The sequence below is a fragment of the Girardinichthys multiradiatus genome, chromosome 14 (genome assembly GCF_021462225.1).
Source record: "Girardinichthys multiradiatus isolate DD_20200921_A chromosome 14, DD_fGirMul_XY1, whole genome shotgun sequence".
In the NCBI taxonomy this organism is placed as follows: Eukaryota; Metazoa; Chordata; class Actinopteri; order Cyprinodontiformes; family Goodeidae; genus Girardinichthys; species Girardinichthys multiradiatus.
This window is the reverse complement of record NC_061807.1, coordinates 27,109,309-27,124,706: the sequence shown is the minus strand read 5'-3', so window position 1 is coordinate 27,124,706 and position 15,398 is coordinate 27,109,309. Positions and strand designations below refer to the sequence as shown.

Sequence of the window (15,398 nt, the reverse complement as noted above, 5' to 3'; positions counted from 1 at the left end):
CATCCAATAAAATCCACAAACACTGTCTTTGGCTGATTCAAACACGTACTGTAATATCTTTATATTTCACATTAAAACAACATAAACGTCAATGCAATTAATTGATCATGTTTGTCATAATTAGCAGCCGCAGGAGCTATGCAGGGGCCCCATCATAACATGAGGGCTGCATGCTGAGCGGTGCTGTTACTGATCCGATGTGACTCAAATGTTGACCTCTCCAGCACTCGCCCACCGTTCATTTTATCACTTTGAGTCAGTGGGAAGATGAGCATTAAGGGATCTAACACCCAAATGTCATGCTGCAAGCACACAACTTGCATTTAAACATAACATAAATAAAAATTAAGACGTTTGTGCACAACGGAGAAACTCCAGGCTTTGAGCTTTATTCATAAGGTTGTCCGTCCGACTCGGGAGGGTGCTCGGGTGTCAACGTCAAATCTTCCAGATCATCAAGTAAGTTTAAATATCAAAGATAAACAGAAAATACATAAAGCGTTTTTTGTTTTTTTTTTAAGATTATGTAATTTATTAGGGGATAAAAGCCACCCATATCAGCATGACCCTATGAAAAAAGTTATTGACCCCTAAACCAAGTAACTGGTTGTTCCATCTCGGCCGTAACAATCCATCGCCATCGAGTGTTTATGATGAGCCACATTGGAGGGTTTTCCACCATGAGCAGCTTGTTTTTGAGACATTAAGACCTGGACTTACTGGTTCCTTACAAATTATGAAACAACACGGTGCTAAAGCTAGCTTCCAATCCCAGTGTGCTAAAGGGCGTTTTCCCAGTTTTTGGCATCTGGACAAACTTTGATCAGTTAGAGCAAATATTGAAAAAAACGTCTGGACTGGATTATTCTAGATTAATTGCAGATCCTCTCATTCACAGTTTACTCTCAATAACACGTTTATTCTCAAAATTGCAGATAATAGGATTTTCAGTGCTTTGACATCTAAACTAAATCCAGTTCAAATACTGTGGGTCCAGTTTAAAACCCAAAAGTGAAAGGACAACTTGGCCATATGTTCTGGATCATGCAGAAAGATAAAGGGATCATTTATTTTCTCTTTTCTGGCAGATTTCAGTTTTCTCTGGATTTTTATTCAAATATCCTGGTATTTCAAAGGGTTCATCAAATCATGCACTTTAACAAGGTTTCTAGAACCTTAGGAAGAGAAACCATCCCACAGCATCACAGACCCTCCGCCATACTTAATAATGGGCATGAGGTGATTCGTCATGTTCATTGTTTATTCCAAGCCAAAAACATTTTCCTCTGCTGAATAAATGCACTGAAATTAAAGGGTAGATATTTGTCAAATTTCCAGTGTGATTATGCTTCTGCAATCAAAGATTTAATATAATTTACCAGCAGTGTCAACAAATGTGGAGGGCGCTGAACAATGCTATTTTTATGCTGACAAGAATTACAAATTCAATGTTTTTTAAGGAGCCCAAAAGCCTTAAATTAGGAATCTTATTTTAAATAAATCTAATGTGAACATTTCTCCTCAACAGCAGTCTTAGTATTTTGGAAACTCACAGCGCCGACTAATATCGGAAGTGTAATTTGGAGACCACACTGTATAAATAGATGATGACCTTTTCTTCCAGTTTTCCTCCTTCTTCTCAACAGGACTCTCACTGATGAACTTAATTACTCGGCCTTTAATCGAAACATGTCTTGACTTCAACTAGGATTTTCCTGGCAGGCGTCCAGCTGTGCAGCTGCGGACGAAGGAGGAGTACTGCACCGTGAAGATCAAGTCACAACTGTCTTAGTCTGAGATAAAACGCTGCCAGCGTGTTTGTCATAACTAATTATCTGATTATTCATTTGATATCACATTAGAATGATTAATGTATGCATTCTTGCCATCCTTTATGTTGGTGTTCATGTCTAATTGATGAGTTAAAGTCCTAAACAAGAGTGGTGGGAGGAGCAGGAAAAGCCAGGCCCGGATTAACTTGTGGCATCATCCAAAAGTTAATTTATTTCGCTAATTCAATTTAAAAAGGGAAACTCATTTATTATATAGATTTACGATACAGGCTGATATATTTCAAGTGTTTGTTTCAGTTCATTTTGATTATTATTATGGCTTATTGGTATGAAGACCCCAAATTCAGCTTCTCAGAAAGGTTTGAGGAATGTTGACCCACTGAAGTAGGTCCATGTACTGTACAGAATATGAACTCAGCACTTGGCCAGGGCTCATTCATATGAATCACTGCATCAATGTGGCATGGCATGGAGACGATCAGGCTGTGGGTCTGCTGAATTGATGAGGAAACCCAGGTAGCTTTATTAGTGGCATTCAGCTCGTCTGCATTGTTGGCTCTGGTGTTTTTACTCTTGCTCTTGAATCCTACGATTCATGGTGGGGTTCAGGTCAGGGGAATTTGCTGGCCAATCAAACACAGTGAATAAACCAGGTATTGTTACTTTGGGCAGTGTGAGCAGGTGCCAAGTCGTTCTGGAAAATGAAATCAGCATGAGATGCTCTAAAATTTCCTCTTAGATAACTCTCCTGACTGTGGACTTGAGAAAACACAGTAGATCAACACCAGCAGATGACATGGCACCCCAAATCATCACTGACTATTGAAACTTTACATTGGACTTCTGTACCTCCTTACTGTTTCCTCCAGACTCTGAAACCTTGATTTCCAAATTAAATCTTAAATTTACTTTCATCTGAAAAGATGATGTAGGACCACTGAGCAACAGTCCAGTTCTTTATCTCCTTTGTCCAGGTAAGACGCTTCTGATGTTGTCCCTGGTCCAGGAGTGGCTTAACACAAGGAATGCAACATTTGCTGCTCATGCTCTGGATGCATCAGTGTGTGGAGGTTGTTGAAGCTCTGACTCCAGCTACAATCCATGCCTTCTGAATCTCCTTCAAACTTTTGAATGGCCTTTGCTTCTTAATCCTCTCAATGTTCTCTCTGTTGGTTTAGCGCCTTTGTCTACCACACTTTTTCCTTCCACTCATCTTTCCAGCCAGCTTCTTTAGCAATGCCAATTTGTGGCCTGTTTGTGGAGGGTGTCAATGACAGTCAGGTCAGCATCCTTCCCTATGACTGCATTAACCATAATCATCAAATTACAAGAAATAAACTCTTTAAATATATTACCATGTGTGTAATGAATCTATATAGTACTATCCAAAATTATGTGTAATAGTAAAATACACAATTTTATTCGAATTATTAAAATAAATAAACTTTTCGATAGTATTTTGACTTATTTAGTTCCACCAGTAACTTTACTTTCTTTTATATTTTTTACAACATATTTTAACTAAACCTTTTCTGCCGTAGGGCAGGGACAAGTCCCACTCTGACCGAAAGGTGTCACTGTTTCATCGTGTTTTCACCTCCAACATTTATTAATTTTCTCAACAAACACTTTTTAACAGTTTATATTGTGGTTTATTAAACAGTATTTATTAAGTTGAACAGAATATATGTAAACAAGAGCAAAATATAATACGCTTTTTGACCTACAGCCAATGACCATAAAAGCCACCTGAGCTAACGTCCTAATTAGCTTCTCAATTAACAGGTAGTTCAGGAGAATGGCGACAGCTGGAGCCTGACAACTTGAACTGGACTTGTTCCGAATAACTGAGCCACGAAAATGGCTCTAATGTATACTCTGTGTGGGTAGGGGTCAGGATGAAACAGTTGGAGTGGTTCAGCCAATGGTTCTGAAACGTGTTTGTTTCAGTGTGTCGCTGGCGCTGGCTTTTCCTTTCTGTATTAACAGTCCAATACCTGCAGGTGAGTCCTAAATGTTCATAATCCACCATAATGTTCTCAAAGGGGCAAGGAACGCGTTCCTAAAGAACAACCAGCTTCAGATTCTCACTTTCATTCAGGCTGGTATGTTGCTGCTGTAAATTAAATTAAATTAAATTAAAATATATTCAGCTTAAAGTAACAGGAAAACAAATGAGGTTTATGCAGAAATAAGTAAAGAGGCACAATAATATTTTATATTTGATTAACATTTTTCCCTCCATATGCTCAATTTAATCCTAATTTAATACCTTGGGCTCAACAGAGGAAAAAGCAGCTGCGCTTTTTGATATTCCTGCAAATGTAGAGATTTTTCATTTACTTTTAAGACAAAGTAAATTCAGCTGTCAATTACAGTTTACATAGTTTTCTGGAAAAATACCTATATGAAAACTGATGGATTCAGACCTACGATGAAAAAAGGCAGTAGCCGATGGAGAATTCAAAAACAAAAGATAAAACACTACCAAAAAAAAAAAACCTATAAATGCAAATAAACAACATATGTTCAAAATTATATCTAATGGACAAAAAATAAGATTTTAACATCAAATAAAATACACTGATTATGTTCTTTATGTCTGACACACTGGTCCATATCATTAAAAAGAAAAGAAAATCTAAAAACTAACCAAGAAAGCAAAGCATGTAACTATTACTAAATTGTTTAGAGACCAGCACTGAATCACATTTAAAGGCTTTTAGCAAGACAGACAGGTCGATGTTTTCATGTTTATTTATTTCTAATCACAGTCAATCAAATCGATCAGATTCAGTTCAGTTAAGGCTGGAATAGTCAAGTTCTGTTCAGTTTTAACTTCAAATTATATATCCGATTATTTTAAAGGATTACCGTATTTGTGAGTTAATGCTTAGTTTGTTCACCAACTATTTCTGATTATTGATGGTATTTATTTAGAAGTTTACTAATTACTCAATGCTGCTATATAGAGTGCGAACAATGTCAATCTATTGTTCTGATCCAAAACCATGTAAAGGGTTCATTTGCACCTATTTATAATGCAGTACCATCAAACTCAATGGATAAAAATACGAATAAGTAAAAAGTTGTTTAAGGAAATTATAAATTGCCTTCAGCCTTCACTTCAGCACCGTCACTCACGTTGTGGAAGCATGGGGCGACAGTGGACAGGAGAACCACTTTCTAACTGGAAAAACCTCCAGATTGCAGATTGAGTTTTTTTTTTTACTATTCATTTGTTTTTCTGAGAACCTTTTTATAGTAGACTTTTCATACTTTGCTAAAAAAAAAAAAAAACGGTATGCTTTATATGTTTCAGAAGAATTTCAGACCAAATGTCTCGAGCGTCACTTCTGGCTCTCAGTTAAGTCCAGCTACCTTGGTCAGATGGTCCAGTTTAATTTTGAAGGTACATGTGTCTAAAGTTCTTAACAAAAATGTTTTAAGTTATTTTAACTGGAAATGCAAAATTGCAAGATGTCTTTTGTAACCTTTAGGTTCTTTTTTCTGCAGATCAGTATGGACTCCACACGCTGTGTCCTCAGGAGGCCGTCCTCTGTGGCTACACCGTCCTAATCTCTGATGCTGGAGATCTGCTCTTCCGAGCCTCCTTCTTGGCCTGTCATGTAAACAGCCAGGTAAGATACAGCTTCATGTGGAGCTCCAATATGTTCCAGGAATGTTACACCTCATGTTATTTGTCTCTCCTGCAGACAGGATCAGACTACTTTCTGCGTGTTTGGCTCACACATGTACAAGCAGATGGAAGGGTGGCAGTGTACCCCTTCCATCTCCACTGTTCTCTTCAGGGGACGTGGAGCCCTAGTGAGTTTCTCTTTGAGGAAAACTACATGGAGGTATCACCTGAGTAGCTCAGGTTGTTCTTATAAGTCTTAAAAGCTTCCAGCCAGAGAAACATGTAGCTGATTGCAGAAAAATGTTATTTAATGCCAGTTTAGTTTTAGAACATGTCATCTGGACGTGTTTATCTTCTGTAGGTGTCTATTCAGCAGTCCTACCTGCCTGGTAGGCCTGCACCTGAGGCAGGTGTAGCCATCATGTTTCACAAAGACCAGTCAGGGAAGGAAGCTGTGGTTTTATCCCTCAGGGAGGCTGCTGCTATGGGCTACTATGTCTCCATGCAGACGTCACGATTTGTGCTTCGCTGTCCGTACTCGTCTCCGTTGTCGTACACTGTCAAGGTGCTCTATGGTTTACGATCAACATTTCACTCAGTCATCTTTTTTTACAAATTCAAACTGTTTTTTATGATTCTTTGTTTCAGGAGAAAGGAGTGGATTTGGAGGTTGTAAGTGCTTCTGTCTTGCACTTGTTGATGCCTCCCTGGCCTGTGCTCTCAGTCAGTATACTATCATTTACATGCAGCAGAGGAAGGCAATGTGGAATTGTTTTGGAATAATCTCCCTTCTTCTCATTTTTTTTATTTTATTTTTTTGTTGAGCATGTTTTTAATAATTTCATCAATGCACCAGTGAACATCATTATTAGTTATATCTACAAACACACTAACCATTTTGTGTCCAAAATAAAGGCTCAAATATCAGATCTGTTCCTTTGTAGATAAAGACTCATCAGGGGAGTTATTTTCTGTCTCTTTGGGATTCTTCATACCTGACGTTCATCTGCAGAAGGTGACGTTGGATGGTGGCGGTGATCTTCCAACGTGGACCCAAAGCCAGATTGACAGCGACCTCCTTGTGTCCAGGCTCTCCCTCTCCAACGGGAGTCTCCTCTACAGGCTCAATGTCTCCTTATCGCATCCAAAAGTCATCCCGAAGGTGAGACTGATCAACGCTGGGGGATCTAACACGTCTGCACGTCTCATACAAGCTCCTGTCTGATGCCAGCATATAGGTGACGGGTCCATAACGTACAGCTTCACTTTAACCTTTACTCTGTCCATCACACCCAGTGGAGAGGTGTTTTACCATCATGCCACTGTGAAGCACCAGGCTCCATATCCAGGTGAGGCCTTTCACTTTCGGGAATAACTCACACAAGTTGGTTCCTTTTAAGAAAAGCCCGTAGCTTAAAAATGTTTCATTTAAAAATCATAGATTATGGAAGTATTTCTTCAAACGTTTTATTTAAATCTTTATTTCCAACCCTTCTTCAGCTACATGTGATCTACTCAATGTTTTGGTGCAGCACTTACATAAGACTTTATACATGTGAACTGAGTAATTGCTGTGATCTTTTGTAATTCAGTTACAGAATTTTGGAAACTAAAATATGTACATTTACCAAATAATGTGTTATTAAAAGCATTTCCAGTTAACTGGTTCAAGTGATTTTTGTTTTGTTTAAAGAGATGCACCAAGACATTGACAGCCCACCACCGTTATTCCCCTGACTCGACAAGCAAGGTAGTCGCTGGCCTGCATCAGCTGATGTGGGTCAAAGCAGTGATGTAGTGATTATGACTGGAAAGGGACAGCCCAATAGCAGCTTTGCTATTAGTGGGGTGTTTACAATTAATTCAGAGGAAGCAATAACTGTTAGAAGCTATTTAAAAGGAAACTGTTTTCTATGACGTGTTGAAACATGTCTGAGGTTCATTCAGGCTGTTGGAGAGTGAGACTTTCAGCAGATAACAGGAAGGCTGAACGGAGTGTGTCGTGTCTAAATGTTATCCCTTTGAATATTTAACCCCTGCCTATCATGGGACAGCTGTAATTTGAAATTTTGGGAGGCTTTTGAAAATCCTTGGGAATACAGACGGAGACTGCGGTTTCTGTAATACTAATAGCGCTAACTGCGCTAATTGCTAACCTCAAATACTAAAGACAGTTTAAATGTGAACTCAGTGTTGATACATTTGCTACTAATATAAATAACTGGATGCTCACAGCCTACCTGTAGCTGTTCTTATGGTTCTTAACGAGAAACTAGAAACGTCCCAAATCTTTATTGAAAAGGTCAAGGGTTGGAAATGAATTTCCACCGTAGAAGAATAAATTTATTTTACTTTCCCACAAATGTTTTTGTGTTGCGCTTTTTCCTTTTTTTTTTTTTTTTTTTGAAGCTATTTGATTGCACAAGTAATATCTGTAGAAACAAACATGAAACCAATAAAGTAAATGCTTTAGAAAGTTTTAGTGCAATATTCTTCTTGCGTTTGTTTTCTTCTGGGGTCATTTGGGAGAAGCTCCAGTCAGTGTTTTAGTCACACATTCCTCCCCCTATAATGCAGTACAATGTGTCAAAGTCCATGTAACAAACTCTTCTTAGCAAATGTACATCTGATTAACCTCAGTTTTGTTTTGCTATAACAATCCAGAGTTAAGATCTCCCAGGCTGGAGGGGAAGTGCACAGAGAGCAGCCTGCTGGTGCTGCTGCACCACGGGGCCCATTCTGATCTGCAGTGGGAGCTCTTCCTGGGAGCCCGCAGGCTGGAATGGGATCTGGTGGAGATGGGTGGATTCAAAATGGAGGCGGAGGACAACTACCTAACTGTGAAGATTCCCTTCTACAGCCCAGGGATGATCTATCAGGTTCTAGTTTTACAGCAGTCTTTTATTTTCCTAAAGCAAATTACACTTTAAGCTTTGCTGGCATCCACAGTTGTGTACATTGCTGCACTTGATTGAATCCATCCAGCGAAGTTTTAATACTTCAAGGAATACTTCTTTATATACAGGTCCTTCTCAAAATATTAGCATATTGTAATAAAGTTCATTATTTTCTATAATGTCATGATGAAAATTTAACATTCATATATTTTAGATTCATTGCACACTAACTGAAATATTTCAGGTCTTTTATTGTCTTAATAAGGATGATTTTGGCATACAGCTCATGAAAACCCAAAATTCTTATCTCACAAAATTAGCATATTTCATCCGACCAATAAAAGAAAAATGTTTTTAATACAAAAAACGTCAACCTTCAAATAATCGTGTACAGTTATGCACTCAATACTTGGTCGGGAATCCTTTTGCAGAAATGACTGCTTCAATGCTGCGTGGCATGGAGGCAATCAGCCTGTGGCACTGCTGAGGTCTTATGGAGGCCCAGGATGCTTCGATAGCGGCCTTTAGCTCATCCAGAGTGTTGGGTCTTGAGTCTCTCAACGTTCTCTTCACAATATCCCACAGATTCTCTATGGGGTTCAGGTCAGGAGAGTTGGCAGGCCAATTGAGCACAGTGATACCATGGTCAGTAAACCATTTACCAGTGGTTTTGGCACTGTGAGCAGGTGCCAGGTCGTGCTGAAAAATGAAATCTTCATCTCCATAAAGCTTTTCAGCAGATGGAAGCATGAAGTGCTCCAAAATCTCCTGATAGCTAGCTGCATTGACCCTGCCCTTGATAAAACACAGTGGACCAACACCAGCAGCTGACACGGCACCCCAGACCATCACTGACTGTGGGTACTTGACACTGGACTTCTGGCATTTTGGCATTTCCTTCTCCCCAGTCTTCCTCCAGACTCTGGCACCTTGATTTCCGAATGACATGCAGAATTTGCTTTCATCCGAAAAAAGTACTTTGGACCACTGAGCAACAGTCCAGTGCTGCTTCTCTGTAGGCCAGGTCAGGCGCTTCTGCCGCTGTTTCTGGTTCAAAAGTGTCTTGACCTGGGGAATGCGGCACCTGTAGCCCATTTCCTGCACACGCCTGTGCACGGTGGCTCTGGATGTTTCTACTCCAGACTCAGTCCACTGCTTCCGCAGGTCCCCCAAGGTCTGGAATCGGCCCTTCTCCACAATCTTCCTCAGGGTCCGGTCACCTCTTCTCGTTGTGCAGCGTTTTCAGCCACCCTTTTTCCTTCCCACAGACTTCCCACTGAGGTGCCTTGATACACCACTCTGGGAACAGCCTATTCGTTCAGAATTTTATTTCTGTCTTACCCTCTTGCTTGAGGGTGTCAATAGTGGCCTTCTGGACAGCAGTCAGGTCGGCAGTCTTACCCATGATTGGGGTTTTGAGTGATGAACCAGGCTGGGAGTTTTAAAGGCCTCAGGAATCTTTTGCAGGTGTTTAGAGTTAACTTGTTGATTCAGATGATTAGGTTCATAGCTCGTTTAGAGACCCTTTTAATGATATGCTAATTTTGTGAGATAGGAATTTTGGGTTTTCATGAGCTGTATGCCAAAATCATCCGTATTAAGACAATAAAAGACCTGAAATATTTCAGTTAGTGTGCAATGAATCTAAAATATATGAATGTTAAATTTTCATCATGACATTATGGAAAATAATGAACTTTATCACAATATGCTAATATTTTGAGAAGGACCTGTACAGGGGTTGGACAATGAAACTGAAACATCTGTCATTTTAGTGTGGGAGGTTTCATGGCTAAATTGGACCAGCCTGGTAACCAGTCTTCATTGATGGCACATTGCACCAGTAAGAGCAGAGTGTGAAGGTTCAATTAGCAGGGTAAGAGCACAGTTTTGTTCAAAATATTGAAATGCACACAACATTATTGGTGACATACCAGAGTTCAAAAGAGGACAAATTGTTGGTGCACGTCTTGCTGGCGCATCTGTGACCAAGACAGCAAGTCTTTGTGATGTATCAAGAGCCACGGTATCCAGGGTAATGTCAACATACCACCAAGAAGGACGAACCACATCCAACAGGATTAACTGTGGACGCAAGAGGAAGCTGTCTGAAAGGGATGTTCGGGTGCTAACCCGGATTGTATCCAAAAAACATAAAACCACGGCTGCCCAAATCACGGCAGAATTAAATGTGCACCTCAACTCTCCTGTTTCCACCAGAACTGTCCATCAGGAGCTCCACAGGGTCAATATACACGGCCGGGCTGCTATAGCCAAACCTTTGGTCACTCATGCCAATGCCAAACGTCGGTTTCAATGGTGCAAGGAGTGCAAATCTTGGGCTGTGGACAATGTGAAACATGTATTGTTCTCTGATGAGTCCACCTTTACTGTTTTCCCCACATCCAGGAGAGTTACGGTGTGGAGAAGCCCAAAAGAAGCGTACCACCCAGACTGTTGCATGCCCAGAGTGAAGCATGGGGGTGGATCAGTGATGGTTTGGGCTGCCATATCATGGCATTCCCTTGGCCCAGTACTTGTGCTAGATGGGCGTGTCACTGCCAAGGACTACCGAACCATTCTTGAGGACCATGTGCATCCAATGGTTCAAACATTGTATCCTGAAGGCGGTGCCGTGTATCAGGATGACAATGCACCAATACACACAGCAAGACTGGTGAAAGATTGGTTTGATGAACATGAAAGTGAAGTTGAACATCTCCCATGGCCTGCACAGTCACCAGATCTAAATATTATTGAGCCACTTTAGGGTGTTTTGGAGGTGCGAGTCAGGAAACGTTTTCCTCCGCCAGTATCACATAGTGACCTGGCCACTATCCTGCAAGAAGAATGGCTTAAAATCCCTCTGACCACTGTGCAGGACTTGTATATGTCATTCTCAAGATGAATTGACGCTGTATTGGCTGCAAAAGGAGGCCCTACACCATGCTAATAAATTATTGTGGTCTAAAACCAGGTGTTTCAGTTTCATTGTCCAACCCCTGTATGTTTTGTATTAAATGAGATGTCTCCATTTGTTTTCATAATGTAGAAGCTGTCATTGCAGGGCCTCATTGGTGGAGTAAATGTATCTGTCGTGGATGCAGAGTCCCTGCAGGAACTTGACCATCTCGTCCATAAATGCACATTTCCTGCCAGAGAACTTCTGGGTACAACATGAAGGCTCTAACAGGAGCATAAAAAACATTTTTTAAAGCTATTACAGGATTTTTGACACTCATGTCTCTGCCAGTTTGTCAGCCCGATGGAAGGATGGTAGCTATAGTTGACACCACCCACGCTGTCCCGCCTGTCCAGCCCAACAGAACCACTCTGCTGGATCCCAGCTGTGGTCCAACAGAAACAAACAGCGCCAGAGCTCTCTTCATATTTGGCCTCAAGTCCTGTGGGACGACTGTCACTGTGAGATTAATATTTATTATATGTATGTAGTTTTTGGCTCTCTGATTTGATCTCCTCATATCTCAATAGGTCGCTGGAAATGTTTTGGTTTATGAAAACCAAATCAGCTACTCAGGATTTTCAGCCTTTGGATGATCCTGTCATACACAGAGATGCTCCCTACAGGTGAGACTGTTTGACTGAAAGGAACGTCTGAAATTGTTATGTGAAAAATCAGTAGGAATCCAGTGCTCAAATGTGCACTCATACCAAAAACCAGAACCTCACTAATTTATCATATCTTAAAATAGTCCAAAAGTTAAATTTTCTTCCATCTTTATCTTCTATTGCTCTGTTCAAGCCCCTATTCCACACAGACCACGAATAACACAAATCACAAAGAATGTCAAAATTTTAGGAAATGGGAATGAGTTCCTGAATATGTAACCGATATTTTATTCTTGGTCCGTTCTTGAGGTTCTGGAGGCAAATGTTTTGAGCCATTCAAAATTTTTCAAAACTCCCGAATCCAAGAAAATCTCATTAACAAATTTTTAGGTCATTCTTGGGTATCGTAACTGATTCCTAGTTGATTCTTAGGAGAAAAAAAAAACAAAACCAGAAAAATTAAAAGAAATAATTTGTCAGTCAAAAAAATGAGGCTTAATTTCCTAATTGATTAAATTGTCAAATCATACAAATGACTGGTGACTTGTCTAGACTGTTGTGCAGCTCTTACTCTGATCATGATGGACAGATGCGTGCATGAACACACACACACCACACACACCTCAAGTTGTAATCCACAGTGTTGCTTCACATCTGCTGCTTTTTTTTAAAATTTTGCTCAAATGCTTGGAAATGTGTAATTCAGGATGCTGCCTCAGTTGGAATAAGCCAGTTTTATGTGAAAATGTATTTAATGCGATTAAAGTTTCATTTAGACATTTAGTGCAGTACTCGTACTTGTCGTCTTCCGCTTTATCCGGGACCGGGTCGCGGGGGCAGCAGACTCAGTAGAGACACCCAGACGTCCCTCTCTCCAGACACCTCTTCCAGCTCCTCCGGGGGGAGCCCAAGGCGTTCCCAGGCCAGCCGAGAGACATAGTCCCTCCAGCGTGTCCTGGGCCGTCCCCTGGGCCTCCTCCCGGTGGGACGTGCCTGGAACACCTCCCGAGTAAGGCGTCCAGGAGGCATCCGGTATAGATGCCTGAGCCACCTCAACTGGCTCCTCTCGATGTGGAGGACCAGTGGCTCTACTCCGAGCCCCTCCCGGATGGCAGAGCTCCTCACCCTATCTCTAAGGGAGTGCCCGGCCACCCTATAGAGGAAGCTCATTTCCGCCGCTTGTATCCGGGATCTCGTTCTTTCGGTCATGACCCAAAGTTCATGGTCATAGGTGAGGGTAGGAACGTAGACCGACCAGTAAATTGAGAGCTTTGCTTTTCGGCTCAGCTCTGACTTCACTACAACGGACCGGCACAGTGCCCCCATTACTGCGGCAGCTGCGCCGATCCGTCTGTCGATCTCCTGCTCTATTCTTCCCTCACTCGTGAACAAGACCCCGAGATACTTAAACTCCTCCACTTGAGGCAGGAACTCCCCTCCAACCAGTATTAGTTTGTAAATGAAATGAAAAACATTGTTATTTTTTCTTTGGCAAAAGTTTCCCTTCACCTGATCTCTCCACATTTAAACAACACAATATAGCTCCAAGTAAATCAAACTTCTGTGAAATCAAACTGTCCACTTAGGAAGCAACACTGATTGACAATCAAGTTCACATGTTGTTGTGCAAATGGAAAAGACAACAGGGGGAAATCTTTGACGATTAGCAAGAGACACTCAATAAAGGAGTGGTTCTGCAGCTGGGGACCACAGACCACTTCTCAGTACCGATGCTTTCTGGCTGATGTTTTGGTCACTTTTGAATGTTGGTGGTTCTTTCACGCTCGTGGTAGCATGAGACGGACTCTACAACCCACAGAAGTGGCTCAGGTAGTGCAGCTCATCCAGGATGCCACATCAATGCGAGCTGTGGCAAGAAGGTTTGCTGTGTCTGTCAGCGTAGTGTCTAGAACCTGGAGGCGCTACCAGGAGACAGGCCAGTACACCAGGAGACGTGGAGGAGGCCGTAGGAGGGCAACAACCCAGCAGCAGGACCGCTACCTCCACCTTTGTGCAAGGAGGAACAGGAGGAGGATGGAGCCTGACTGCCATTAGGTACCTTGTGAGACCATATGCTGGTGCGGTTGGCCCTGGGTTCCTCCTAATGCAGGACAATGCTAGACCTCATGTGGTTGGAGTGTGTTTTTCCACTTTAATTTTGTGTGTGACTCCAAATCCAGGCCTCCATTGTTTAATAAATTAGATATGCATTGATGATTTTTGTGTGATTTTGTTGTCAGCACATTCAACTTTGTACAGAACAAAGTATTCAATGATAATATTTCATTCATTCAGATCTAGGATGTGTTATTTGAGTGTTCCCTTTATTTTTTTTGAGCAGTGTATGTTGTCGTATCTTTTGCAGACTGACAGTTCGGTGCAGCTACCCGACAAATACCACGAGTATTTCTGCTGTGCAGCATCGTCCACTAGAACCCGCCTCTGGACCTTTCGGCCGTCGGAGTCAAATAAAGACATAGTGAAGCTGTCAACACAGTGCATTGGTCATATTTCCCCCCTAAACCTGCAATATTTATATATATTTTCCATTTTCAACAAACGGAACAAATTTGAACGAAAAGTCTTCATATAATAAATGCTGCTTTGAAAAGGAATATTTTTGAGTTATTCATTTTGTTCGTTCTGTACATTTAAAAGATCTGCAAAGGAAAGGGCTTTAAAAATAACTGAAAAGGTGCTGCTCCCGAAAAACCTATTTGTTTGTAATGTAATATAATAATTCTAAAAAGTAAAAAAAAAACAAACAATTTTTCAGTATGTGATAATGCTTCTTTTTGCAGCTGCAGGATTTTGGTTCCCTTTACACTAATCCAGTGGTTTTTAGTCAGAGCCACCCTTTAGAGTAACCACATTATCTGCCTCCACCCCCTTTCTGAAGGCAAGAAAAAAACAAGTTGTATAATTTTAGGAAAGTCATTATTAATCAGTAAAGTATTCATCTGACTTTCTTGTATATTGTTTTTCTGTCCAGAAGAAAATCAATTACTTTTTATTATTTTGTATTTCTGATTGTAACTTCTCAAAATAAAGAAGCAACAAAATAATTTAATAAAAACCAATCAGTTATTAATAAAGACATTGATATTAAACTCAAAATGTTTAAGATCCATAAGGGTAATCCTTGCAAAACAAGTCCACCTAATTTATGCAAAGAACTTGCTTTTTTGTTTTAAAACCAACTTTTAGGTTGGCACCAGGTTCTTTGGTTGACATGTCAACAAGAGCTAGAATAGAGAGGAGTTATTGATATTTGGGTGAAATAATTTGCAAGACACACTCGATGTTGAGATCAGGGCTCTGTGGGGGCCAGACCATCACTTCCAGTAAGTCTTGTTCTTCTTTACTCTGAAGATGGTTCTTAATGACTTTGGCTATATGTTTGGGTTCGCTCACTTATCATTTTGTAAAATGATAAAAATTATATTTCTGAAAGCATTCTTGGTTTACAGCATTTTTTCACACCTGCCTAAAACTTTT

The 15,398-nt window shown here is 40.7% G+C and overlaps 1 protein-coding gene across 1 annotated transcript; it reads left to right on the top strand.

The window, feature by feature from the left end:
* Positions 1–3,730: 3,730 nt before the first annotated feature.
* Positions 3,731–14,389, top strand: LOC124880743. Its single transcript, XM_047386069.1, has 13 exons — positions 3,731–3,796; positions 5,116–5,205; positions 5,310–5,434; positions 5,510–5,653; positions 5,795–5,998; positions 6,082–6,105; positions 6,446–6,595; positions 6,665–6,782; positions 8,098–8,312; positions 11,383–11,500; positions 11,584–11,753; positions 11,823–11,918; positions 14,266–14,389. Exons 2-12 carry the CDS (start codon positions 5,184–5,186, stop codon positions 11,886–11,888), a joined length of 1,356 nt encoding a protein of 451 aa, XP_047242025.1. The 5' UTR covers positions 3,731–3,796; positions 5,116–5,183; the 3' UTR covers positions 11,889–11,918; positions 14,266–14,389.
* Positions 14,390–15,398: the final 1,009 nt, after the last annotated feature.